At 37.5% G+C, this 21918-nt stretch overlaps 1 protein-coding gene across 5 annotated transcripts in view; it reads left to right on the plus strand.

Annotated features, from left to right (window-relative positions):
* The window catches only part of NUP205 (nucleoporin 205), an 81510-nt gene extending 67419 nt beyond the window's left edge, over window positions 1-14091 (plus strand). For 2 of the 5 annotated variants that reach the window (XM_019951126.3, XM_073809965.1), the window contains 7 exons: window positions 1750-1878; window positions 2100-2226; window positions 9687-9853; window positions 11784-11907; window positions 12378-12506; window positions 13095-13168; window positions 13736-14091. In XM_019951126.3, the coding sequence (XP_019806685.1) occupies window positions 1750-1878; window positions 2100-2226; window positions 9687-9853; window positions 11784-11907; window positions 12378-12506; window positions 13095-13168; window positions 13736-13888 (903 nt within the window). In that variant the 3' untranslated portion in view covers window positions 13889-14091. Of the gene's footprint in view, window positions 1-1749; window positions 1879-2099; window positions 2227-9686; window positions 9854-11783; window positions 11908-12377; window positions 12507-13094; window positions 13169-13735 lie in introns of those variants that run through there. The other 3 variants (XM_019951177.3, XR_002179650.3, XR_012334085.1) reach the window with 3 other exon arrangements.
* The last annotated feature ends 7827 nt before the right edge of the window (window positions 14092-21918 follow it).

Here is a 21918-nt window from a genome sequence, read left to right on the forward strand (position 1 = left end):
TCTTTACTCCTGTTCTTCTGTCATACAATATGTACCTCTCTTGTAACGTGTCCCCACCCCCAACTCTAATCATATCATAATTTCGATTAGATTAATATTTAGTGTTATATTATTATTACTATGAAATGTCATTTATGAATAAGCCATGGATGGACCATATTTTACTTTTCTATACAACATTGTTTTTCCTAGAGTAAGTAATTGTTTCTTTTTTTTATTTGCTTGGTTTTATGTACTTATTTCTAATTTATTCCCGAACTCTCCTCCAGTTATGTAATCTCTTTTCAATATGTTCAAACAGAGTAGATAGCTTATCAATTAGATATTTTATCGCAGTCTTTCTGGGAGCCTCCTGGCCTGCTTTGATTTGAGCACCTTCACTTTTTTTTGGCTGCAGAAGAATTATATTTATATTCCATTATTTTTGATACAGTAATTTTCTTAAACAGTCCTCTTTTCATGAGCTGTTTTTCAAGTTTCCAAAAGAAAAATGCTGCCATCAGCATAATTGTTATCAATGGGTGCATGGGTATACAAGTAGTACATTTTGAGTCATTGTCAAATAGCACTCCAGAAAGGCTTGTACTCTCTCTAACCAAGCCAAAATACTCTGTTTTGTTTTGTTTTTTTAAGCCTTCTAACTTTTTTCATTGGTGGGGAGAAAAAAATATTTTTGATGAATCTTTCATAAGGTAGCCTCTGGAAATGTGATAGTGCATCTGTTTTTGTCTGTAAGAATAGCAAACAGCCAGTTTTAAGATTTAAAAAGAGTATTTTGACAAATTAAATTTACATTATAATCTCCTTAGTATGTTTTGCCTTATCCGTACTTATTATTTAAACTAACATCAGTTTAAGTTAGATATTATATAATATATATGGATGTATATATGTAGGGGTGAATGTGTGTATGTGTAATACCAGTGTTTTAAACGTGTTTTTATTGTGCACTTACTATGTGCAAAACACTGTACTAAGCACTTTAAATACAATTCAATGTCTCAGGTAATCCTAACAATAATCTTATAAGGTAGGAATTGCTATTATCACTCTAGAAATATGAACACAGAGGCTTGAGGAAGTTAAGTAACTTGTCCCAGGACATATAGCAAAAAGTCATGTACCTGTAATTGGAACCCACATCTCTGATTCTGGACATACTGCCAATTTTGCAAAGCTTGTCCTTTCCCACTGAGAACCTTAGGAACAATTATATTCTCAGGTGAAAATTACCAACATTTCAAACAAATGAGCTTTGCGATTTATCTGCCAAGGTTTCTTCTGTGTTCCCAACTCCTTTTTGAAGTCCCCAGAAGCAGCCACAGGAGTTAGAGCCTTTAAATTTGAGCCTTAGTAGACAAAATTATCACGAATCTGCTTCTGTTTGCCATCTCATTTTGTTTCTCATTGTTTATTGATTAGTATTTATTTAATGGGAATCTACTAAGGAATTATTTGGTGTGATACAAAAAATCTTTGGCAAGCACTTAGATTTTAGTCGGGGTTAACTGCTAGAAGAATTAATATTCTTTTAATGAGTTGTCTGCCAAGTAAATACATTTGCAGAAAGGTAAATTTTAATATTGCTAACTTTAGTTGAGTCAGTTGGAAGTAAGAAATTAGATGCTTTAAAGAGTGATTTTATTCCCCGCTGAGTTTTTCTTTTTTTTCTCCCTCAAGAAAGATAGGTCACTAACTTTAAACATATACAACTAGATATGAACAAGGAAGTATCTTTTCTTTCCTTAGCGCCAGTGCTTAGGACTACTAAGTCGCTTTGGTGGCTCCGACAGACTGCGTCAGTTTAAATTTCAAGATGATAATGTGGAGGGGGATAGAGTGAGCAAGAAAGATGAGATCGAACTGGCTATGCAGCAGGTAAGAGGAGTGAGAGTTGTGTAGCTATTCTTTAAGCTTTTTATGTTTTTGGAGATATTTGAGAAAAATAATAGATGTGGGTAATTTTACAAATTGATTTGTAACTTTGTTGTAATTTTACAAACTGATCTATAACTTTGTTCTCCTTCAAATCTGGATTTCCATGATATGAGGCATTTGGGGAACTAATATTTTTGTTACTGCTTGTTCTTCCTTTGTAGATTTGTGCCAATGTCATGGAATATTGCCAGTCACTCATGTTACAGAGTTCCCCTACCTTTCAGCATGCTGTGTGTCTCTTCACCCCTAGCCTGTCAGAAACCATTAATAGAGATGGGCCCCGGCAAGGTGAGCTAGCTAGTTCTTTCTTTCTGTATTTGAGGAATTAAGTTGCCAGGATTATGACAAGCTCTAGTTGGCCCCAGTATGATGCAATTTTTTTTTTTTTAACCACGAGTAATGAATGGGAAATTTTTAAAACGACTTCTTTAAGAAGGAGTGATGAGGAGGTACTCTTGTCAGACCTGTGGATACAGCTGGAGAACTGGAAAGAATAGAGAAATTTAAGATTTTCTGAGGATGAATCTGGAAGAGCCGTGTGGGGAGAGTATAGTTTTATGTAGCGTGTGAGACCCAAAAGGCTCTAGGATTGGAGAGTAAACTAGCCAGGTGAAAAGTATGAAAATAGTTTGTATGTTAAATCATGTTAAGCTGAATTTAGTGTCTCAGTTAGGTTTTGTATTTAGCTCCAAATTTCTGTAACATAGCAAAGTAAAATTTCGATAGTTAGTAAACTGATGTAGCCTATGATTCCCTAGTGACCCAGTAGGGAAGATTAGGAATATGAGGCCGGATTATGGATTGGTTAAAGCTTTTGTCCCATGGGACATTCAAAAGCCAAAGCCCGTTTGGATCTTGGTGGTTGTATTGTGATGGACTGGTGATGATCTCAAGAAACCTTTTGTTTGAGATTTCTGTGAATCATTTTGTCACATTTTCATCGTCTTCAGGATCTTATTTTCTCTGAAAATTGCTTAATCATGTAAAGTATCTATTTAATAGAATAATATTATGAAAAAATATGTTATGCCAAGAACTCTTGTTTGTCTAACTCCATTATAAAATGTCCTAGCAAGTGGGATTAAGAAATATTTTTTTATTGAGGTTTTTTATTTACATACAACAAAATATACCCATCTTAGGTGTACAGTTTGAGTGCTTTTTGTAATTTTATGCAGTGTGTAACCACTACCACAACCAAAATATAGAATAATTCCCTCATCCTTAAAAGTTTCTTCTTGTCCCTTTACATGTGATTGTTTCCTTTGACCCCTGGTCAAGGTCTCTATTATTTTGCCTTTTCCAGAATTTTATATAAATGGAATCATACAATATGTAGTGTTTTTTGTGTTTCGACTTCTTTCATTTAGCTCAGTGTTTTTGAAATCCATCCATGTGTGTATTACTATTTTGTTCCTTTTTATTTCTGGCTGGTATTCCATATTAAAAATATACCATAATATATCTCTTCACTAGTTGATAGACATTTGGGTTATTTCCAGATTTTTAGCTATTGTGAATAATGCCACTATGAATATTTGGATATAAATCTTTATGTGGACATAATGTTTTCATATCTTTTGATTAGATGCCTAAGAATGCAATTGCTGGCTTCTGTGGTATGTTTAACTAAATAAGATACTGCCATTCTGTTTTACAAAGTACAGTCATTTTGCATTCCTACCAGCCATGTATAAGAGTTCTAGCTGATCCACATGCTTGCCAATGCTTGGTTTGTCAGCCATTCTAGTGGTTGTGTTGTGATATCTCACTGTGATTTTAATTTGCATTTCCTTGATGACTAGTGATGAGCCTGTGTCCAGTTTTAGTACTATTTGTTGAAAACATTATCTTTTTCTGTTTGGATTACTTTGGTACCTTTTCTCAAAAATCAATTGACCACATAAATTTGGGTTTATTTTTGGACTCTTGATTCTGTTCCATTAATCTGTATGTCTGTTCTTTCTCTTAATACCACACTGTCTTTATATACTTTATACACAATGTCTTTATATACTTACTCTTCAATAGCTTTATATCAACAATAAGTCTTGAAATCAGGTGGTTTAAATCCTCTATCTTTGTTCTTTTTCAAAATATCTTATGCTTATGGTTTACATGGTTTATTTCTTTCTGTCCATTTATTTTCATCCTATCCATGTTTTTCTGTTTAAAGTGCATCTCTTGTACACAGCAGAGAGTTGAGTCTTTTTTTCTTTAATCCATTTTGACTATCTCTGCTTTTAGTGGTGTGTTTAGTCCTTTAATATTTAATATAATTATTGATATGATTGGACTTGGGTCTATCATTTAATTGTTTTCTACTTATTAATTGCTTTCTACCTCCTTTCTCTGTTTTTTTGTTTTTCCTTACCTGCTTTAAAAAAAAGTCTGTTTTATAGAATTTGATTTTAATTTTACCATTGGGTTTTTACCTACACTTCTTTGTATTTTTTTTTTTTAGGAATTGCCATCGTTTTTCACAGCCTATTTATTGTTAATATAGTACCACTTCATTCAAAATTTACAACTCTTACAACTGTATAGGCCCACATTCCCCCCTTCTTTTATGTTATAATTGTTACATGTATTACATCTACATACACTATAAATTCCCTTAGACAATAATTTTTATTTCAAACAATTTAATGCTTTATAAGTAAAGAACAAAAGGGTAAAAAAGAAAAAAAGTCTTTTGCATTTATTTAGATATTAAACACATTTGATGCTCCTTATTCTTTCTCAATGATCAGAGTTTCCACGTGGTGTCATTTCCCTTCAGGCAGAAAAATTTCTTACATAAGTATGGGTCCGTTAGTGATGAATTCTCTTAACTTTCTTTTATTGAAAATGTCTTGATTTTGCCTTCATTCTTGCAGGATAATTCTGCTGGATATAGAATTCTGAGCTGGTAGTTTTGTGCTTTCTGTACTTTAAAGATATGGTTTCACTTTCTTTTGTCTTCCATGATTTATAATGAGAAGTCAGTCATTGATGGGAATATTGTTCCTCTATATGTAAAGTGTTGTTTTTCTGTTGCTGCACTTGAGATGTGCTCTTCCTCTTTAAACAGTTTGACTGTTAACGTGCCTTGGTGTGGGCATCTTTGTTTTTATTCCGTTTAGTGTTGTTGAGAATTTTTTATCTATACATTTCTTTGTTTTATCAATTTTGGGGAAATTTTGACTCTTTTTTTCTTCAAATATTTTCAGCCCCATTCTCTTCAAACATATATTAGATGGTCTGATACTATGGGGTTTTTTTGTAATGCTCTTTATTTATAAGAAATAGGATGAGAACATTTGCTATACTTTTTTTTGCGGTACGCGGGCCTCCCACTGTTGTAGCCTCTCCCGTTGTGGAGCACAGGCTCCGTATGCGCAGGCTCAGCGGCCATGGCTCGCGGGCCCAGCCGCTCCGCGGCATGTGGGATCTTCCCAGACCGGGGCACGAACCCGTGTCCTCTGCATCGGCAGGCAGACTCTCAACCACTGCGCCACCAGGGAAGCCCCTGCTATACTTTTTTATTATTTGATTTACTATCTCATGTAAAGTTGCATTACAGTTTATGTATGTTAGCATGATTTCAAGGCCCTGAAGGTAAATGTAATGGTCAGATCATTTATTTTTTGCAACTATTCCTCCTTGTAATTTTTTGTTTATATCTTGGTATCATGAATATGTAAATTTTACGTTAGCAACTATATTTACAGATAATGGAAGACTGGAATTTTTTTCTTCCAGTTTTATTGAGATATAATTGACATACAGCACTGTATAAGTTTAAGGTGTACAGCATAATGATCTGACTTACATGCATCATGAAATGGTTATCACAATAAGTTTAGTGAACATCCATCATCTCATATAGACACAAAATAAAAGGGGAAAAATTTTTTTCCTTGTGATGAGGGCCCTTAGGATTTACTCTCCTAACAACTTTTATGCATGACATAGAGCAGTGTGAATTATATTTATTGCATGGTACATTACATCCCTAGTGCTTATTTATCTTAAAACTGGAAGTTTGTGCTTTTTGACCACTTCAGTTGCTTTATCTTCAAGTTCACTTATTCTTTCCTCAATAAGCTCTATTTGGCAAAATATATCCAGTGAATATTTTTATGTCAGAAATTGTATTTTTCAGTTTTAGAATTTTTGTTTGATTCTCTTATCTCATTTTTATTTTCTCTACTGAGATTAACTATGTTTTCATTGTTTGTTTTCCCTCAGTTATAATAGCTACTTTAAAATGCTCATTCATTAGTTACCAACATCTGGTTTATCAGGGATTAGACTTGCTTGGTTTTCTTGTCTCTTGAGAATGTGTTCCATTTTCTTAGTTGTTTATATGTTGGGTATTTAAAATTGTATACTGAACATTACAAAGGTTTGAAGGTTCTAGATTCCATTATTTTTTCCCTGTATGGTGTTTTTCTTTTGTTTTGGCTTAATTACCTTGGCTGTTTTGACCTGTGAACACTGCTTCTTGGGTGACAGATGCTGCGTCAGTTTATGTCTTTTGCCTTTAGCTGAGATGTTTTGAGTGTGTTACGTGCATGGTTCAGGGGTCAGTTAGTGATGTGGGTAGCTATAGGGATCCCCTCTCTACTCTCCTGGGATTCCCCTAAAACTTTCTTCACTGGTCATGGTTTCCAGGCTTCTCAGCTGCTGTTTTTTTGGTTTGTCAGGCGTTAATGACTATGCTTTTTCCATCAGCACTCCTGCTTCTGCATTGTGTTGCTTGTGCTACTGCTGGGTGTACTTAGCCCCAGGCCGAAGGCCATGAGCTGCGAGCTTAGAGTTGTACCGGTTCCATCTGCCCTCTTCCCACTGCGCCTGCACTCCCTACCAGCATCTGTCTGCTTCTGTTTACTTTGGTAACTTTAGGTAGTTATTTTTTGTGTTATGTCTAGGTTTTTTATTTTCTGCCATGAGCGGGGAGTGGGCTGTTGTCTAGTATGGTCTTAGTTTGACATATTTGGAAACAGAAGTTCTTAAAACCTAGTAAGATACCTTTACTTAAAAATACCTGTCATTCAGTGATTCATTTGGAGTAGCCTTGGGTGAGAGTATGTCTTAAATAAATTGAGGAAGTAACTATAAAGATTTATAGTAATATTTTATGGAGTAAAGTGCTTAAATCATTCAAACTGGATATATAAAACAATTTCTTTGACTTAGTTAAGCAAATTAATTCTACATAGTTCTAGCTTTCTCCTATATTCAAAAAGTTTGCTGCCAGGAAGATCACTAGACTACAAAGGTGCAGCCTCACCGGCATGCGGGAAAAGTGCTAGTTCAGGTGGCTCAGCAGATAGGAAAAAGGAGGTCTTCTTCACTTGGAGGGGCATGGAATGACTGGGAATCCTACTCAGAGACCCCTTTTCATTCAGAAGAGTGGTTTTCCTACCACACAGCAGTGACATTTAACCTGCTGTGTCCCCTTTCTGTCTGGGAGTTTGTAAATGAGCATGAATCTGTTTACTAATCCCTGTAGGTCTGTAGCTTGATGCAGACCTCTAACTGCCTCAAGAGGGCAATCCTTTTCTTCCCCTTTGAATCTAACTTTTTTTTTTTTTTTTTTTGTGGTACGCGGGCCTCTCACTGCTGTGGCCTCTCCCGCTGCAGAGCACAGGCTCCGGACGCGCAGGCTCAGCGGCCATGGCTCTCTTGCCCAGCTGCTCTGCGGCATGTGGGATCCTCCCGGACCGGGGCATGAACCCGTGTCCCCTGCATCGGCAGGCGGACTCTCAACCACTTGCACCACCAGGGAAGCCCTGAATCTAACTTTTTAAAACAAATTTAACCTGAGCATAAGATTTTTTAAACAAAATTGTAATTTTGTCATTTATTCTTCAAAACATTAATATCACTAATAATTATTAAAATTTCATTAGTTTCTTATCATTTTGAGCCAATCTTTTGCATACCATGTTGTTTTTTGATCTTTAATACTTAAAGATGAACTTTATGAAACCTTATAAATTGGTCTTTATTTTTCTTCAGACTTTTTTAAGGGTTAATAAGCATATTCTTCTCTGCCAGTTCTAGACATATGAATGGGTAGGTATCTGGTAGGTTCTAGAATATTTAGTTATAGAGAGATAGTTTAACCTAGTGGTTAAGAGCACGGACTGATGATGAACTGCCTGGATTTAAATCCCAGTGCTACAAGTGACTTAAGAAAAATGACTTATCTCTTTGTGCCTCAGTTTCCTTGTCTATAAAGTGGAAGTAATAACAAGCTCCCTCCGATGAATTATTGTAAGGATTAAATGTGTTAATATGTGTAAAGTGCTTTAGAACAGTGCCTGGTGCTTGGCATGACATCAGTGTTAGCTATTATTATTCTTATTATTGCTCTTGTATTATTGTTATCCTCTAGTATATTTACTATTACTTGTGATCAAGGGACCCTTTTCTGTAGCACTTCCACTTCTTTGACTTCATGGTCTTTTCTGCAGAATCTGTTTCTGTAGTTAGATATCTCATGGGCCATCCTCATCTGATGTCTAAGTCTGGTGCCTCTGAATGCTCTAATATTTCCTAGGCTTAAGCAAGTTAGTATATAAGAACTCCTGAAGTGATTTGGAATACTCTCAGCATTAGACCATCATATTTATGGATAGCTTCCTACCAAGTTGAGGTCACACAAATGTTGTCTGGGGACTGGCGTACCTAATTTCACTAGAAGAAGGCTCTCTGTGATGACCTGTATCATAAAGATTGTCATATCTTCACTGAGACTGGTGAAGGAGAATTGGCAAATCCGATGAGTATAGGATATTTTTTTGGTGGCAGAATCCACTGACAAGGGACTCTTTTCTCTTTTCCCCTCCACATGAAGGTCTATGAGATTGGACTTTGGAGCAAAGTTCAAGGGGGTGGCAGTGAAGGAAGCAAATGTAGATCTCTCCTTCAGTGTTCATGGCAGTTGGGGCCATTAAACAAAGATTATCTCCAAATTAAACCTGAAATTACCAAGGTGTTTCTCAAAGAAATCCCTCAGTCACAAGAGGAAATTGCTTTACTTGCACCACACAAACCATCTCTATCAATAGAATAGGAACATTATTGCTCGCCTTGTTTTTCTTTCCTCTACAAACAGCTTTTCCAACATCACGTTTTTCTTTTATACCTTCATCAGAAAGTCGTCAAGTAAAAGGCAGATCATTTTGTTTTGCTATCCAAATGGAGTTATTGTGGTAGAAGACTTACTAAACTTTAAATTTAATTATCTATTTTTTAACTATTTGTTAGCGGTCTCTTTGGAAGAATAACTTTGATCTGGGAACTCAGCAACCAGAAAGATGCAGACTGGAAATGAGTCCATATAAGTAGAGCCGCAGGGCGAGGCAGGAGTTATTCACCTGGGGTCAGGAAACTGTAAACTGTATTTGTGTGCACGGGGTGGGGGGTGGTGGAGAGACAGGTGTAAAGGTTTATAACTTCTATAGAGTTCTCAAAGAGGTCTTCACCCAGTAAAGGGTAAGCTGTCTCAGTGTCCATCAGCCAGCTCTCCTTATTGTCTCAAGGCTCCAGCCTTATGTACCTACCTCATTACAGTAGCTCCTAACCACTCCTTTGAACTGTCAGTGGTATTTAAAAGTAGTCTTGGATTGGTTTTAATAATAGTTTACATGCCCTTAAATTCCTGGGCTTTTCTTTTTTTAAAAAAAACAGGTCATTTGAGATTCATATAAGATGGCTATAAGTAGAACATTGTTTTTTATCAACTCTATTAGATACCCAAGCTCCAGTGGTTCCATACTGGCGCCTACCTGGTTTGGGCATTATTGTCTACCTGCTGAAACAGAGCGCTAATGATTTCTTCAGCTATTATGACAGTCATCGACGGAGTGTCAACAAGCTACAGAACGTGGAGCAACTTCCCCCAGATGAGATAAAAGAGGTATAAATCTTATAATGAGCGGTAGATAATTTTATTTTTTTAAGAGTTATTTTATTATTTATTTTATTTATTTTTGGCTGCGTCGGGTCTTAGTTGCGGCACTCGGGCTCTTTGTTGTGGTGTGCGGGCCTCTCTCATTGTGGCGTGCAGGCCTTCTCTCTCTAGTTGTGGCTCGTGGGCTCCAGAGCGCCTGGGCTCTGCAGTTTGCGGCATGCAGGCTCCCCAGTTGAGGCGCACGAGCTCAGCAGTTTTGGCGTGCGGGCTCAGCTGCCCCGCGGCGTGTGGGATCCTAGTTTCCTGACCAGGGATGGAACCTGCGCCCCCTGCATTGTAAGGCAGATTCTTTACCACTGGACCACCAGGGAGGTCCCAAGCGATGGAGACTTTTGAGAAGCCATTGTTTTTACTGATAAGGACCAGGGGTCTGATGTCAGACTTGTAGGTAAAGATGATGCGTGCAGTGAGATGAAAGGAATTACAATGACTCAGAGCTCTGTGTGGCTTGAAGAAGAGCTCCTCACCTAAGCAGCACACCTCATGAGCATAGAAACTCTTGACTGAGTGACAGGAAGTTGTACCTGTTCAAGAAAACCACCTGCTATTCAGTAGAAATTTCGGTAGCTGGCCTTTGCATAAAGAGTTTGGTAATTTATACTCTAAAAATCTGTGCTGAGAAACTTAGGTGCAGATGCTTTTTCAGTTAGAAGTGACTCCTTAGGCAAGATGTCTCTGTTCCTTCAGCATTTTCAGTATCTGTTAAGTGAATTTTTCAGACAAATGAGATGGCGTATCAGACTTGACTGCCTTTTCTCAATGATCCAGAATCATACCCTGGCACTTATTGTAACTAAAGATGCTGAGTTACTGGGCCTGCTCTTTCTTTCCATGTGGCACAGCTGAGCTATAAGGCTTCCCTTGGCCAGTGCTGAAGCTTCGTGTCTTTTGTGGCAGCCTGCATGTTGAGCCATTTTGCCATTCCTGGTTCACACCAGGTTTTCTGAAAAACACCATGTCACTCTTAAGAGTAGTCAGAGCCTACTCTCTTTTACCATTCTTATAATTCTAGGGGACATTTATTGAGAGTTTATGATGTGCCAAGCCATGAGCTACATATTCTACCTGAATACCTTAGGCAGATATTGTTGTGTCTCCCATTTCTCAGATGAGGAAGCTGAGGCACTGAAAGACAGACTAACTTATCCAAAGCCACACAGCTAGCAAGTACAGGTTGAGGCAGGTGTTATTGACTGGGTTCAGGTAACCCCTGAAATTGTGTGGTTTACACCCGGCAGTCCTTCCCCATCGTGCACAGCTTATGGGTGATGCTAGTACACACAGGAGGGGCTGCAGCATCACGGTAAAGCATGTGGCACTCCACCAGTCCCACTGTAGAACACCTGCTGCCAAACCCAGTGTCTGCACGTTAAATTGACCCACTGTGCTTGCAAGTATGCCAGATGGAGAAGGGATCAGGGGAGGTTCTGGTTGATGATCATATATTTATTATGCTCTGCAAGTCTAATTCACATTTTCTTCAGAAGATACCTGACAGCTGTTATAGAAATTCTCCACACGGCATTGTGACACTTACTGCTTGGAAATCCCACTGTTTTGTTTTGTTTTAATTTGACAAGAAATTCAGGATTGGTTGGCCCCTCAGCAGATTGGAAATGTCTGTTTCAGGGACTGGACTTTCAGAAAGCAGCAGATGAACGTTCATTTGTGAATTCAACTGCTTCTTTGGCTCTCGTTTTTTAAAATTACTAGCTTCCTAATTAGATAATTAACTCTTGTCTGCAAGGATGTTTAAATTTATTTGAATGTTTTTCACAGTATGTATCACAAGTGACTACTTATAGTGTATAGATTTTCATTAAATTTTTGTTACAATATATGTCATTCTTAATACTGTGTTTGTTTTTTTTCTTAGTTGTGTCAGTCTGTGATGCCTGCTGGTGTTGATAAAATCTCCACTACCCAGAAATATGTTCTAGCAAGACGCCGTTTGGTGAAGCTGATCAACAATCGAGCTAAACTGCTTTCCCTTTGTTCTTGTATCCTTAATGAGATCATAGTGGGGCTTGAAGGGTGACCTTTAAGAGAATTTTCAAATGTGGGAACTGTGTACTTATTTTCACATTACTTGGGTATCAAAATCACATGGAAAGGGACATAATTACTGTTAGTTTTTTTCTAGTTAAATGTGTGATATATTTCTAAATTGAAAATATTTTTCTTACCTTTTAGAGTAACTAGTAGTCCTCATAATATACACAGACACTTTCTGTCCGGACAGGAGACAAGGACACTGAAGGCTATGCTGGCCCAGCATCCCACAGTTTCCACCTCCTTCCTCTCAGCACATCTTGCTGCTTTCTGGAGAGACCTTACGTCCAGTTTATTAGACTGAGGCTGTGGTACATCACTGAATGGTGCAGTCTCTTCTTTTCCCTCGTGCTCAGAAACTGTTTTGCAAAATCATGTGATGAGATTGTTTTCCTTTAATCTGAGCTCTCCTCTATAGTTATCACAGAGACCTGCCTGTTTATTCTCTGGCGCCATCTGGAGTACTACTTGTTACATTGCACACCCACGGATTCTCAAGACTCCTTATTTGCCTCCAGGACCTTATTTAAAAGCAGAAGGCTACAAGGTAAACTTTATTCTGAAAATTAGTGAACCATAAATGCCTATAGATTTTAGCACCTTAAAAAACTAGTTACATTTAATCTGCTTTTTACTGTGCAGGTTACTGAACAGTAACAGGGTGGACTAGGTAATCAAGAGCTACTTAGTTACTAGGCATAGCTAGCTATGTTTTGTATTTTCCCTTCTGTCCATGGGAAATTGGACAGAGCATTGTAGAGGCTGCCTTCAGCTGCTTCTCAGCTTCTTGCAGTTAATGGCTGACCCAGGTCCAGAGTCCTCTGGTCACAAATAATTTTCCAGAAGAATGGAAATGGGTCAGCCTAGGCCATGATTCTTGTTGCTCGAGGGCCCTTCTGTGACTGATGAGCGTGTATTGGATCCCTTAGGTGGCAAGAAACAGAAGGAAAGCTTGAGAACCCTGGCCTAGAACAGTGAAATGCTTCCTAGGGGCTTCCATTTACTGAAAGCTGAAATAGAGTTCTCAGTCTAGACCCATGCTTTTCACGGTGCTGTGGTTCATTGTCATCGGGTTCTTCCATTGTGTAGTAGACACACACCTGCAGAGCTGGTTTGACTGTGTCTTTATCTCTAGATTCCTTCGCTTCGGAAAGCAATCTGGATTTTAGAAGTGGGCTGACTATAGTGAGCCAACATGATATAGACCAGGTAACGTTCTATTCTCATACTCTTTTTTTTTTTTGAAAGTAAAAAGGGAAAGCCTGGTATATTAGTAAGATAATAGTTTTCAAGTTTACATCCAAAGACCTGGTTTGAATTCTAGCATAGCCACCTATTAGGTACGTGACTCAGAACAATTTACTTAGCTTCTGAGTCTCCATTTCCTCAGCTCAGAAATGGGAATGATAATTCAACCTCTAAGCATTTTGTCAGAATTAAATGAGGTTTCATGTGTAAGACTCGTAGGGTAGTGCCTAGAACATAGTAAGAGTTCAGTAAGGGTAAGCATCATGATCTGGAAACTCCGTATATCAATAGTTATTGCTATTTAAAGCAAATTTTAAGTTTTACGCATTTATACAACAAGGGAAAGAAGGAAAAACATTAGTATCATACCAGTAAATTCTAGGGTGGAAAATGTGAATGTTGAGTTAATTTGGCACATGGGAAAGGACCACGTTACAAAAATTCAAAGGTATTTAAAATAGGAAGACATAGAATAAAAGAAATATTTGAGACTACTTAATAATGAAATGTCACCTGCATTACCTGTAGCTTCAGGCCGATGCCATCAGTGCTTTTGGAGAATCACTACAAAAGAAACTTCTGGACATTGAAGGATTGTATTCAAAAGTTCGATCTCGCTATAGTTTCATACAAGCTCTTGTCAGACGTATCCGAGGCTTGCTGAGGATATCACGGAACTGAGAGCCCGTGCTTATGCTCTTCTGAGGAAGAGAGGAATTGGGGAAAACTGTCTCCTTTTTATAGTTTCTTTCTAAATTATGACCAAAAGATATTTTGCTATTTCTTTCTTTATATATGGACTTCTTTTCTGTAAACTTCTTTGCCTGGTTTCGTCCTCACTAGTAAAAAATAAATAAATAAATACTTTTTAAAAAAAACAAATATGTGGTCAGTCTCTTGAAATTTTATCTAGAATATGGTCAATATTATCAGGAATTCAACAAATAATCCTTCCACAGTGATGGTTTTCCCCCAGGGGTATTATTCGGAATGCTAAATTAAAGCCATGGTCTGAAAATTCTAATTTTTTCTCTCTTTGTAGCTACATTACACTTTTTTTTTTGGCGGTACGCGGGCCTCTTACTGTTGTGGCCTCTCCCGTTGCGGAGCACAGGCTCCGGACGCGCAGGCTCAGTGGCCATGGCTCACGGGACCAGCCGCTCCGCGGCATGTGGGATCCTCCCGGACCAGGGCACGAACCCGTGTCCCCTGCATCGGCAGACGGACTCTCAACCACTGCGTCACCAGGGAAGCCCTACATTACACTTTTTATGATAATGCTCTTTAAAGTCAAGCCATCTCTTTACTAAAATTATTTTTTCTTTTCTGCATGTAAATGATAAAATAATCACTTGCATTTGTTCCTTAAAATATTTGTGGAACTTTTCAAATAAATCATCTGCCTGTATTTCTCATATAGTTAATAGGATGGCTGCAGTTAGAGAAAAAGAATTTACCCAATAAAAAAGAATAAGAATAATAAATAAATGATAAATAAATAAATAAAAAATAATTTACCCAATTTGCCCGATAGTATTTATGTGCATGTGACTACCTCATCTGAAAGTCCGTTTTCCTGTTTCCAGCCAAAAATTATTTCAGCCTGATATATAGAAGAGACTGCTGAGAGGGGAAAGAGTCTTGACTCTAAGGTAGTGGCAGAAAATTAACACTTAGTTCTATGGTGTTATGGGGTTTTTACCCTTAATCTTATAATAAAATTTCCATGGCTTTTTAAGCATTTATAAAAGGCTTTGTCATTGTTATTGTATTTTGAAATTAATCTACTGCCTACCGCTTATAAATATCAAGCCTTAGCTGGAAAGCATCCTTTTAATAAATAGCATTCTTAGAGGGATGTGAATGAATAATTAACTGGTCCAAGATATAGTAATACTGGCTGTTGCTCCACTGGTGAGGCATATGGTAAACTTTATCATGTGGAACACAGGCATGAACGCAGAAATAATCAAAAAGAGCCTGGGGCACAGATTCAAAGCATCTTATAAACCTCTGAAGTGTGAAGCCTTCTGCAGGACAGAGATATTAGCTAATTTGGAATTAGTTAAGATTTGGGATTTACTAAGCTTCTTTATTTTGTTTTCCCATCATTTCTTCCAAAATTACAGCAGACTGGGGGTCAAAAGTTAGGGCAGTGGAGAAGTGTGTGGGAGGGAGAAGAAGGAACGATTGCAGCTGCACGTATGCTACTTTTAAAAGACTGACCAGAAATGCTGTTTGTGTAATAAATACAATGGGGAGAGGCTAGCACTCAAGGCACGCGCCGCCTGACTCGGCACTGTTTCCTGAGGCGTGGAGAGAGGCTGTTGGATGCAGCATGTGCTCTTCAGCAAAGCAAAGGAGATTGAAAGAGATTTTAGATGGCTTGTTTAAAAATGTTTTAGCATTTAAAAGTAGATTCATCTATTCCTCAACAATAATAAATATAGGATCTTAATATGTTGTTTTTACTGAGTTAATTAGTTTGGTGGAATCAGAAAATCAAAAAGAGGTGAGTACCTTCTTCCTAGTTATTAGTGTTTTAGTTTTGATAAATTAGTGATGTTTAAATATAGCTGTCTGAGCTTTAGCTGAGCTATTTATAAAAGCAGTCATACACAATCTAGTCTTTTCTAAGTATTTGTCTCTTGTTTTCACAACTTATTTTGACAAACTTTGAATCTTCATAAAAGTTGAAAGAAAAGTAATGAACCCATATACCTTTCACCTAGCTTCATCAGTTATCAATATTTTGCACATTTGCTTTATCTCTTTTTTTAATATGTATATATACTGGTTTGCTTCCTTAACTATTTAAAAGTAGGTCATAGACATCATGACACTTTATCACTAAATATTTCAGCAGGTAAGAACAAGGATATTTCCTTCCTAACCACAATACAATTATCACACTTAAAGATGTTTACCTTTTTAAATTTTTTTGGCTGTATCTCACAGCTTGTGGGATCTTAGTTCCCTGACCGGGGATTGAACCTGGGCCTTTGGCAGTGAGAGCGAGGGGTCCTAACCACTGGACCACCAGGGAATTCCCAACAATATTTTCTAATGTTTAGTCCATATTCACATTGTCTCAGTTGCCCCGAAAATGTACTTTTAGAACTTTTTTTTAAACCCAGGATTTAATTATCACACGTTACATTTAATTATCTCTTTAGCTTCCTTCATTCTGAAACAGTTCCTCTGTCTTTTGGGGGAGGAGAGGGTCTTTTACAACATTGACTTTTTTTAGCTGTTTTGAAAAGGGTATTTGGTTTTTCTTTATTAGATTCAGGTTAAACATTTTTGGCAAGAATACTGCAATTATTCAGGTGATATGCCTCGGCGTGTCATATCAGGAGGTACGTATCAGTTTGTCCCATTATATTGTTTGACCATTTGGTTATGGTAGTATTTGACAAACCATCTCTATTGTAAAGGTTCTCTGTTTCCCATTGCAATGAGTAATCTGTGGCTTGATACGCTGAGACCATGAATATCTTGTTTCTAAAAAATCTTTCAACCATAGCTTTTATCATTCATTCCAATTAAATATTTTTATTAAATTGCATACTGTTTCAATCATACAAATAATATAGTCAAGGTAATGAACGCCCATCTGGGTGTTCTGTTCACTCTATCATTTCATACAGCTAATTTTATCAAATCTTAAAATTAATTATATTTGCTGTAGATCTTTCTAAAGAAAGAAATATGGGGAATGTAAATTGGTGCAGCCACTATGGAAAACAGTGTGGAATTTCCTTAAAAAACTAAAAATAGAACTATCATATGATCCAGCAGTTCCACTCCTGGGTATATATCCAGAAAAACTGAAAACACTAATTCAAAAAGGTACGTGCACCCCAATGGTCATAGAAACACCATTTACAATAGCCAAGACATGGATGCAACCCAAGTGCCCATTAACAGACAATTGGATTAAGAAGATGTGGTATATATACAATGGAATATTAACCATAGAAAAGAATGAAATACTGCCACTTGCAGCCACATAGGTGGACCTAGAGAATATTATGCTTAGTGAAATGTCAGACAATGAAAGACAAATATTATATGCTATCATTTATACGTGGAATCTAAAAAATAATACAAATGAATGTATATGTGAGACAGACTCAGATACAGAAGACAAACCTGTGATTACCAAAGGGGAGAGAGAGGGGGAGGGACAAATTAGGGGTATGGGATTAACAGATATTGTACAAACTATATAAAATAGATAAGCAACAAGGATATATGGTTTAGCACAGAAAATCATACCCGTTATCTTATAATGACCTATAATGGAATGTAATCTGCAAAACAACTGAATCACATCACTATGCTGTACACCTGAAACTAAGACAGTATTGTAAGTTAGCTATACTTCAATTAAAAATATATATACAGTTGAGGTTCCTGTGAATTCTCTGATCCCATTCCCCTCCCTCCTTCTCGGAGATAAACATTATCAAGCATTTGTTGTTGTTCTTTCCCATTTATGCTTTATACTTCCACTACATATGTGTATTCATAGGCATTACAAAGTATTGTTTTGCAGGTTGTTAATATATATATGTGTATCATCAGGTTATTTTTTTTTCTTTTCTTTGGCTGCACTGCATGTGGTGCGGGATCTTAGTTCCCTGACCAGGGATGGAACCCGTGTCCCCTGCATTGGAAGGTGGAGTCTTGACAACTGAACCGTCTGTGTCATCGTAGTATGTCATCATATTATGAAGCAATTTGCATGTTGGTTTTTTTGTTTGTTTTGTTTAGCATTGTGTTTTTGATAATCCCTCATGCTCATTTATTATACTTATGGAATTATAGTATTGCATTTTACGAATACCCTAATTTATTCATTCTACTATTGGTGAGCTGGTAGACATTTAAGTTCCCAATATTTTGCTATTACCATCAGTGCTGCAATAATGATTATCATACATATAAGAGGGCTTCTCTGGATTATGCAACTAGAAATGGAAATCCTGAGTTGGAGATTAAATGCTTCAATTGCACTAGACATTGCAATATTTTTCTTAGGGATCGTACCAATTTTCTCCTACCCATAGGGAGAGCTCCTGTTCGTCCACACCATTGATAACACTTCAAGTTGTCATACTTTTTTTAAGAGCAATTTTTTTTTTTTTTTTTTTTTTTTTTTTTTTTTTGCGGTAAGCGTGCCTCTCACTGTTGTGGCCTCTCCCATTGCGGAGCACAGGCTCCGGACGTGCAGGCTCAGCGGCCATGGCTCACGGGCCCAGCGGCTCTGCGGCATGTGGGATCTTCCCGGACCGGGGCACGATCCCGTGTCCCCTGCATCGGCAGGCGGACTCTCAACCACCGCGCCACCAGGGAAGCCCCAAGAGCAATTTTTGTTTTACAACAAAATTAAGAGGAAGATACAGAGATTTCCCAAATACTCCCTATAGCTACACCTGCATAGTCTCCCCTGTTACCAACATCACTCACCAGGTACATTTTTACCAAGGATGTTCCTACATCCTACACTGACACATCATAATCAGCTGAAGTCCATGGTTTTTATCTTAGGGTTCACTCTTGGTGTTGAACATTCTATGGGTTTGGACAAATGTATAATGACATATGTCCTTCATTGTAACATCGTACATCGTATTTTCACTGCTGTAAAAATCCTCCGCGATTTGCCTGTGCCTAATCATTTCTCCACCCGCCCTGGCAACCAACGACCTTTTTATTGTCTCCATAATGTCATATAGTTACCTTTTGCAGAATGTCATATAGTTGGAATCATATAGTAAGTAGCCTTTTCAGCCTTTTTTCACTTAGTAATGTGCATTTAAGCTTCCTCCATGTCTTTTCGTGGCTTGATAGCTCTTTTTTTTTTTCTTTTAAGCACTGAATAGTATTCCGTTATCTGGATATACCAGTTTACTTATGCATTCACCTACTGAAGGACATCCTGGTTGTTTCCAAGTTTTGGCAGTTATGATCCAAGCTGCTGTAAACATCCATGTGCAGGTTTTTGTGTGGACATAAGTTTTCAACTCCTTTGGGTAAATACCAAGGAGCACAATTGCTGGATCATATGGTAAGAGTATGTTTAGTTTTGTAAGAAACCACTAAACTGTTCCAAAGTGGCTGTACCATTTTGCATTCCCACCAACAGTGTATGAGAGTTCCTGTTGTTCCACATCCTCTCCAGCATTTGGTGCTGCTATCAGTGATCTGGATTTTGGCCATTCTAATTGATGTGTAGTGGTATCTCATTGTTGTTTTAATTTGCATTTCCCTGATGACATATGATGTGAAGCATCTTTTCATATGTTTATTTGCCATCTGTATATCTTCTTCAGTGAGGTGTCTGTAAAGGTCTTTGGTCCATTTTAAAATCAGGTTGTTTGTTTTCTTATTGTTGAGTTTTAAAGTTCTTTGTGTATTTTGGATAACAGTCCTGTATCAGATTCATCTTTTGCAAATGTTTTCTCCCAGTTGATGGCTTGTCTTCTATCTCTGTTGATAATGTCTTTTGCAGAGCAGAAGTTTTAAATTTTATTAAAATCTAGCTTATCATTTATTTCGTTCATGGATTGTGTGTTTGGTGTTGTATTGAAAAAGGCACCACTATACCTAAGATTATCTAGGTTTTCTCCTATGTTATCTTCTAGGAGTTTTATAGTTTTGTGTTATATATTTAGGTCTATGATCCATTTTGATTAATTTTGGTGAAGGGTCTGTGTCTAGATTCATTTTTTGCATGTGGATGTCCATGATCTAATTTTACTTTACTTACTTTTTTCCCATGTGGATAATCAGTTTTCTTTTTATGATTCATTGAATAGCCCGTGCTTTCTCACCGATCGGTAATATTGCCTCTGTCATATGCCTCAGATATGTAGGAGTTCTTTATATAAAGGAACTAGTCCCTTGTCATAGGTGCAAATGATGTTTTTCTTTCTTTCTTTCTTCTTTTGCTATTTGCCATACTAACACTTTGCTTTTTTCCACTTATACTGAAGATCCTTCTATATCAACACATATAAAGCCTCTCCCTTTCTTTCTGTCTCTCTCACAAACACACATATACACACAGTATTTCAATGTATGTATATAGCATGATTTACTCACTTATTAACATTTCTTTTTTTTTTTTTTTTTTTGCCACGATGAATGTTTTTGAATATACACAAGTTCATGCGATTGCTGAGATAAAGGATATGCTCATTTACACTTCTGATAGTTTTGGCCAAATTGTCCTCCACAGAAGTTTTTAACAATTTGTTTCCGGACTTCCCTGGTACTTCAGTGGTTAAGAATCCGCCTACAATGAAGGGGACACGGGTTTGAGCCCTGGTCCTGGAAGATCCCACATGCTGCGGGACAGCTAAGCCCGTGCACCACAACTGCTGAGCCTGTGCTCTGGAGCCTGCAAGCCACAACTACTGAAGCCCACGCACCTAGAACCCGTGCTGTGCAACAAGAGAAACCACCACAATGAGAAGCCCACACACCGCAACGAAGAGTAGCCCCCGCTTGCCGCAACTAGAGAAAGCTCACGCGCAGCAACAAAGACCCAACGCAGCCAAAAAAAAACCCACCAACAACAAAAATTTGTATCCCTATTAGTACTGTATGGCTATGCCTGTTTCCCTACTTTTTCCAATACAGTGTATAATCAAGCTTTTTGATTTTTGCTAATCAGGAGGAAAATGACACCTCATTATGGTAGTAATTTACATTTCTCTTAGTGTGAATGTCACTGAGTATCTTTCCATATGTTTGAGCCATTTGTATTTCCTTTTCTATGAGCTGTTCATATCCTTTGACCACATTTTATTGGATTGTTGGTCTCAATGAATTGTGGGAGCTCTTTACATAAAGAAAATTAGGCCTTGTCACTTATTTTACAAATAATGTTTTTCTTTCTTTCTCTTTCTCTCTTCCTTTCTGCCATACAGAAAATTTTTTATTTGTATGTAGTTGATTTTATCAGTCTTTTCTTTTATGGCTTCTGGGTTTTGTACCATGTGGGTCATGTGAAAAACCTTCAAATTTGGAAATTATAAAAGAATTTCTCCCTTTTTAGTGATATTAATATTTTTTTTGTTTTGCTTTGTTTTGTTTAGGTTGTTATTTATCTGTAACTTATGTGTAAAGTGTGAAGTAGGAACCCAACATTATTCTTTCCAGGTGGAAAAATAACAGTGAACCTCATTAGATCAATATCATTTGTTGAATGATCCACGTTATACGTTTGATGCTCAGAATGGAACTGAAAAAGGCAGACTGATCAAGAATTAAAATTTTGAAATGCAGGTATCACAGAATGGCAATGGATATGAAATTTGAGGCTAATGGTCCTTGACTGAAGTTCTGATCTCTTGGGGGTTTAGACCAGATAGAAAAGGGTGAAGCCAGGAGGAAGCTCATAGCTTGTGAGACTATGGAACAGCTGAGAGACTGGACATCTGGCTAAGGTCAAAGAGTTGATAGGATAGAAGGTAGGATTTTGGAATGTAATACTTCACAGGTGGAGCAGGTCCAGGAGGTGACAAAGTGTGGGTTATGAACATGATGGTGGATTGCTGAAGTGGTGTGAGGATCAAAGTCATTAGAGGTAAGGATTCTTTGAACATACAAATGTTCATGGCCTTTGAAGTCACCCATGATGATGATAGCTTGGGACTGAATGGAAGGCTGTTAGATGCCAAACCTTCAGTGAATGG

This window comes from Tursiops truncatus, chromosome 9 (genome assembly GCF_011762595.2).
Source record: "Tursiops truncatus isolate mTurTru1 chromosome 9, mTurTru1.mat.Y, whole genome shotgun sequence".
NCBI classification, from domain to species: domain Eukaryota; kingdom Metazoa; phylum Chordata; class Mammalia; order Artiodactyla; family Delphinidae; genus Tursiops; species Tursiops truncatus.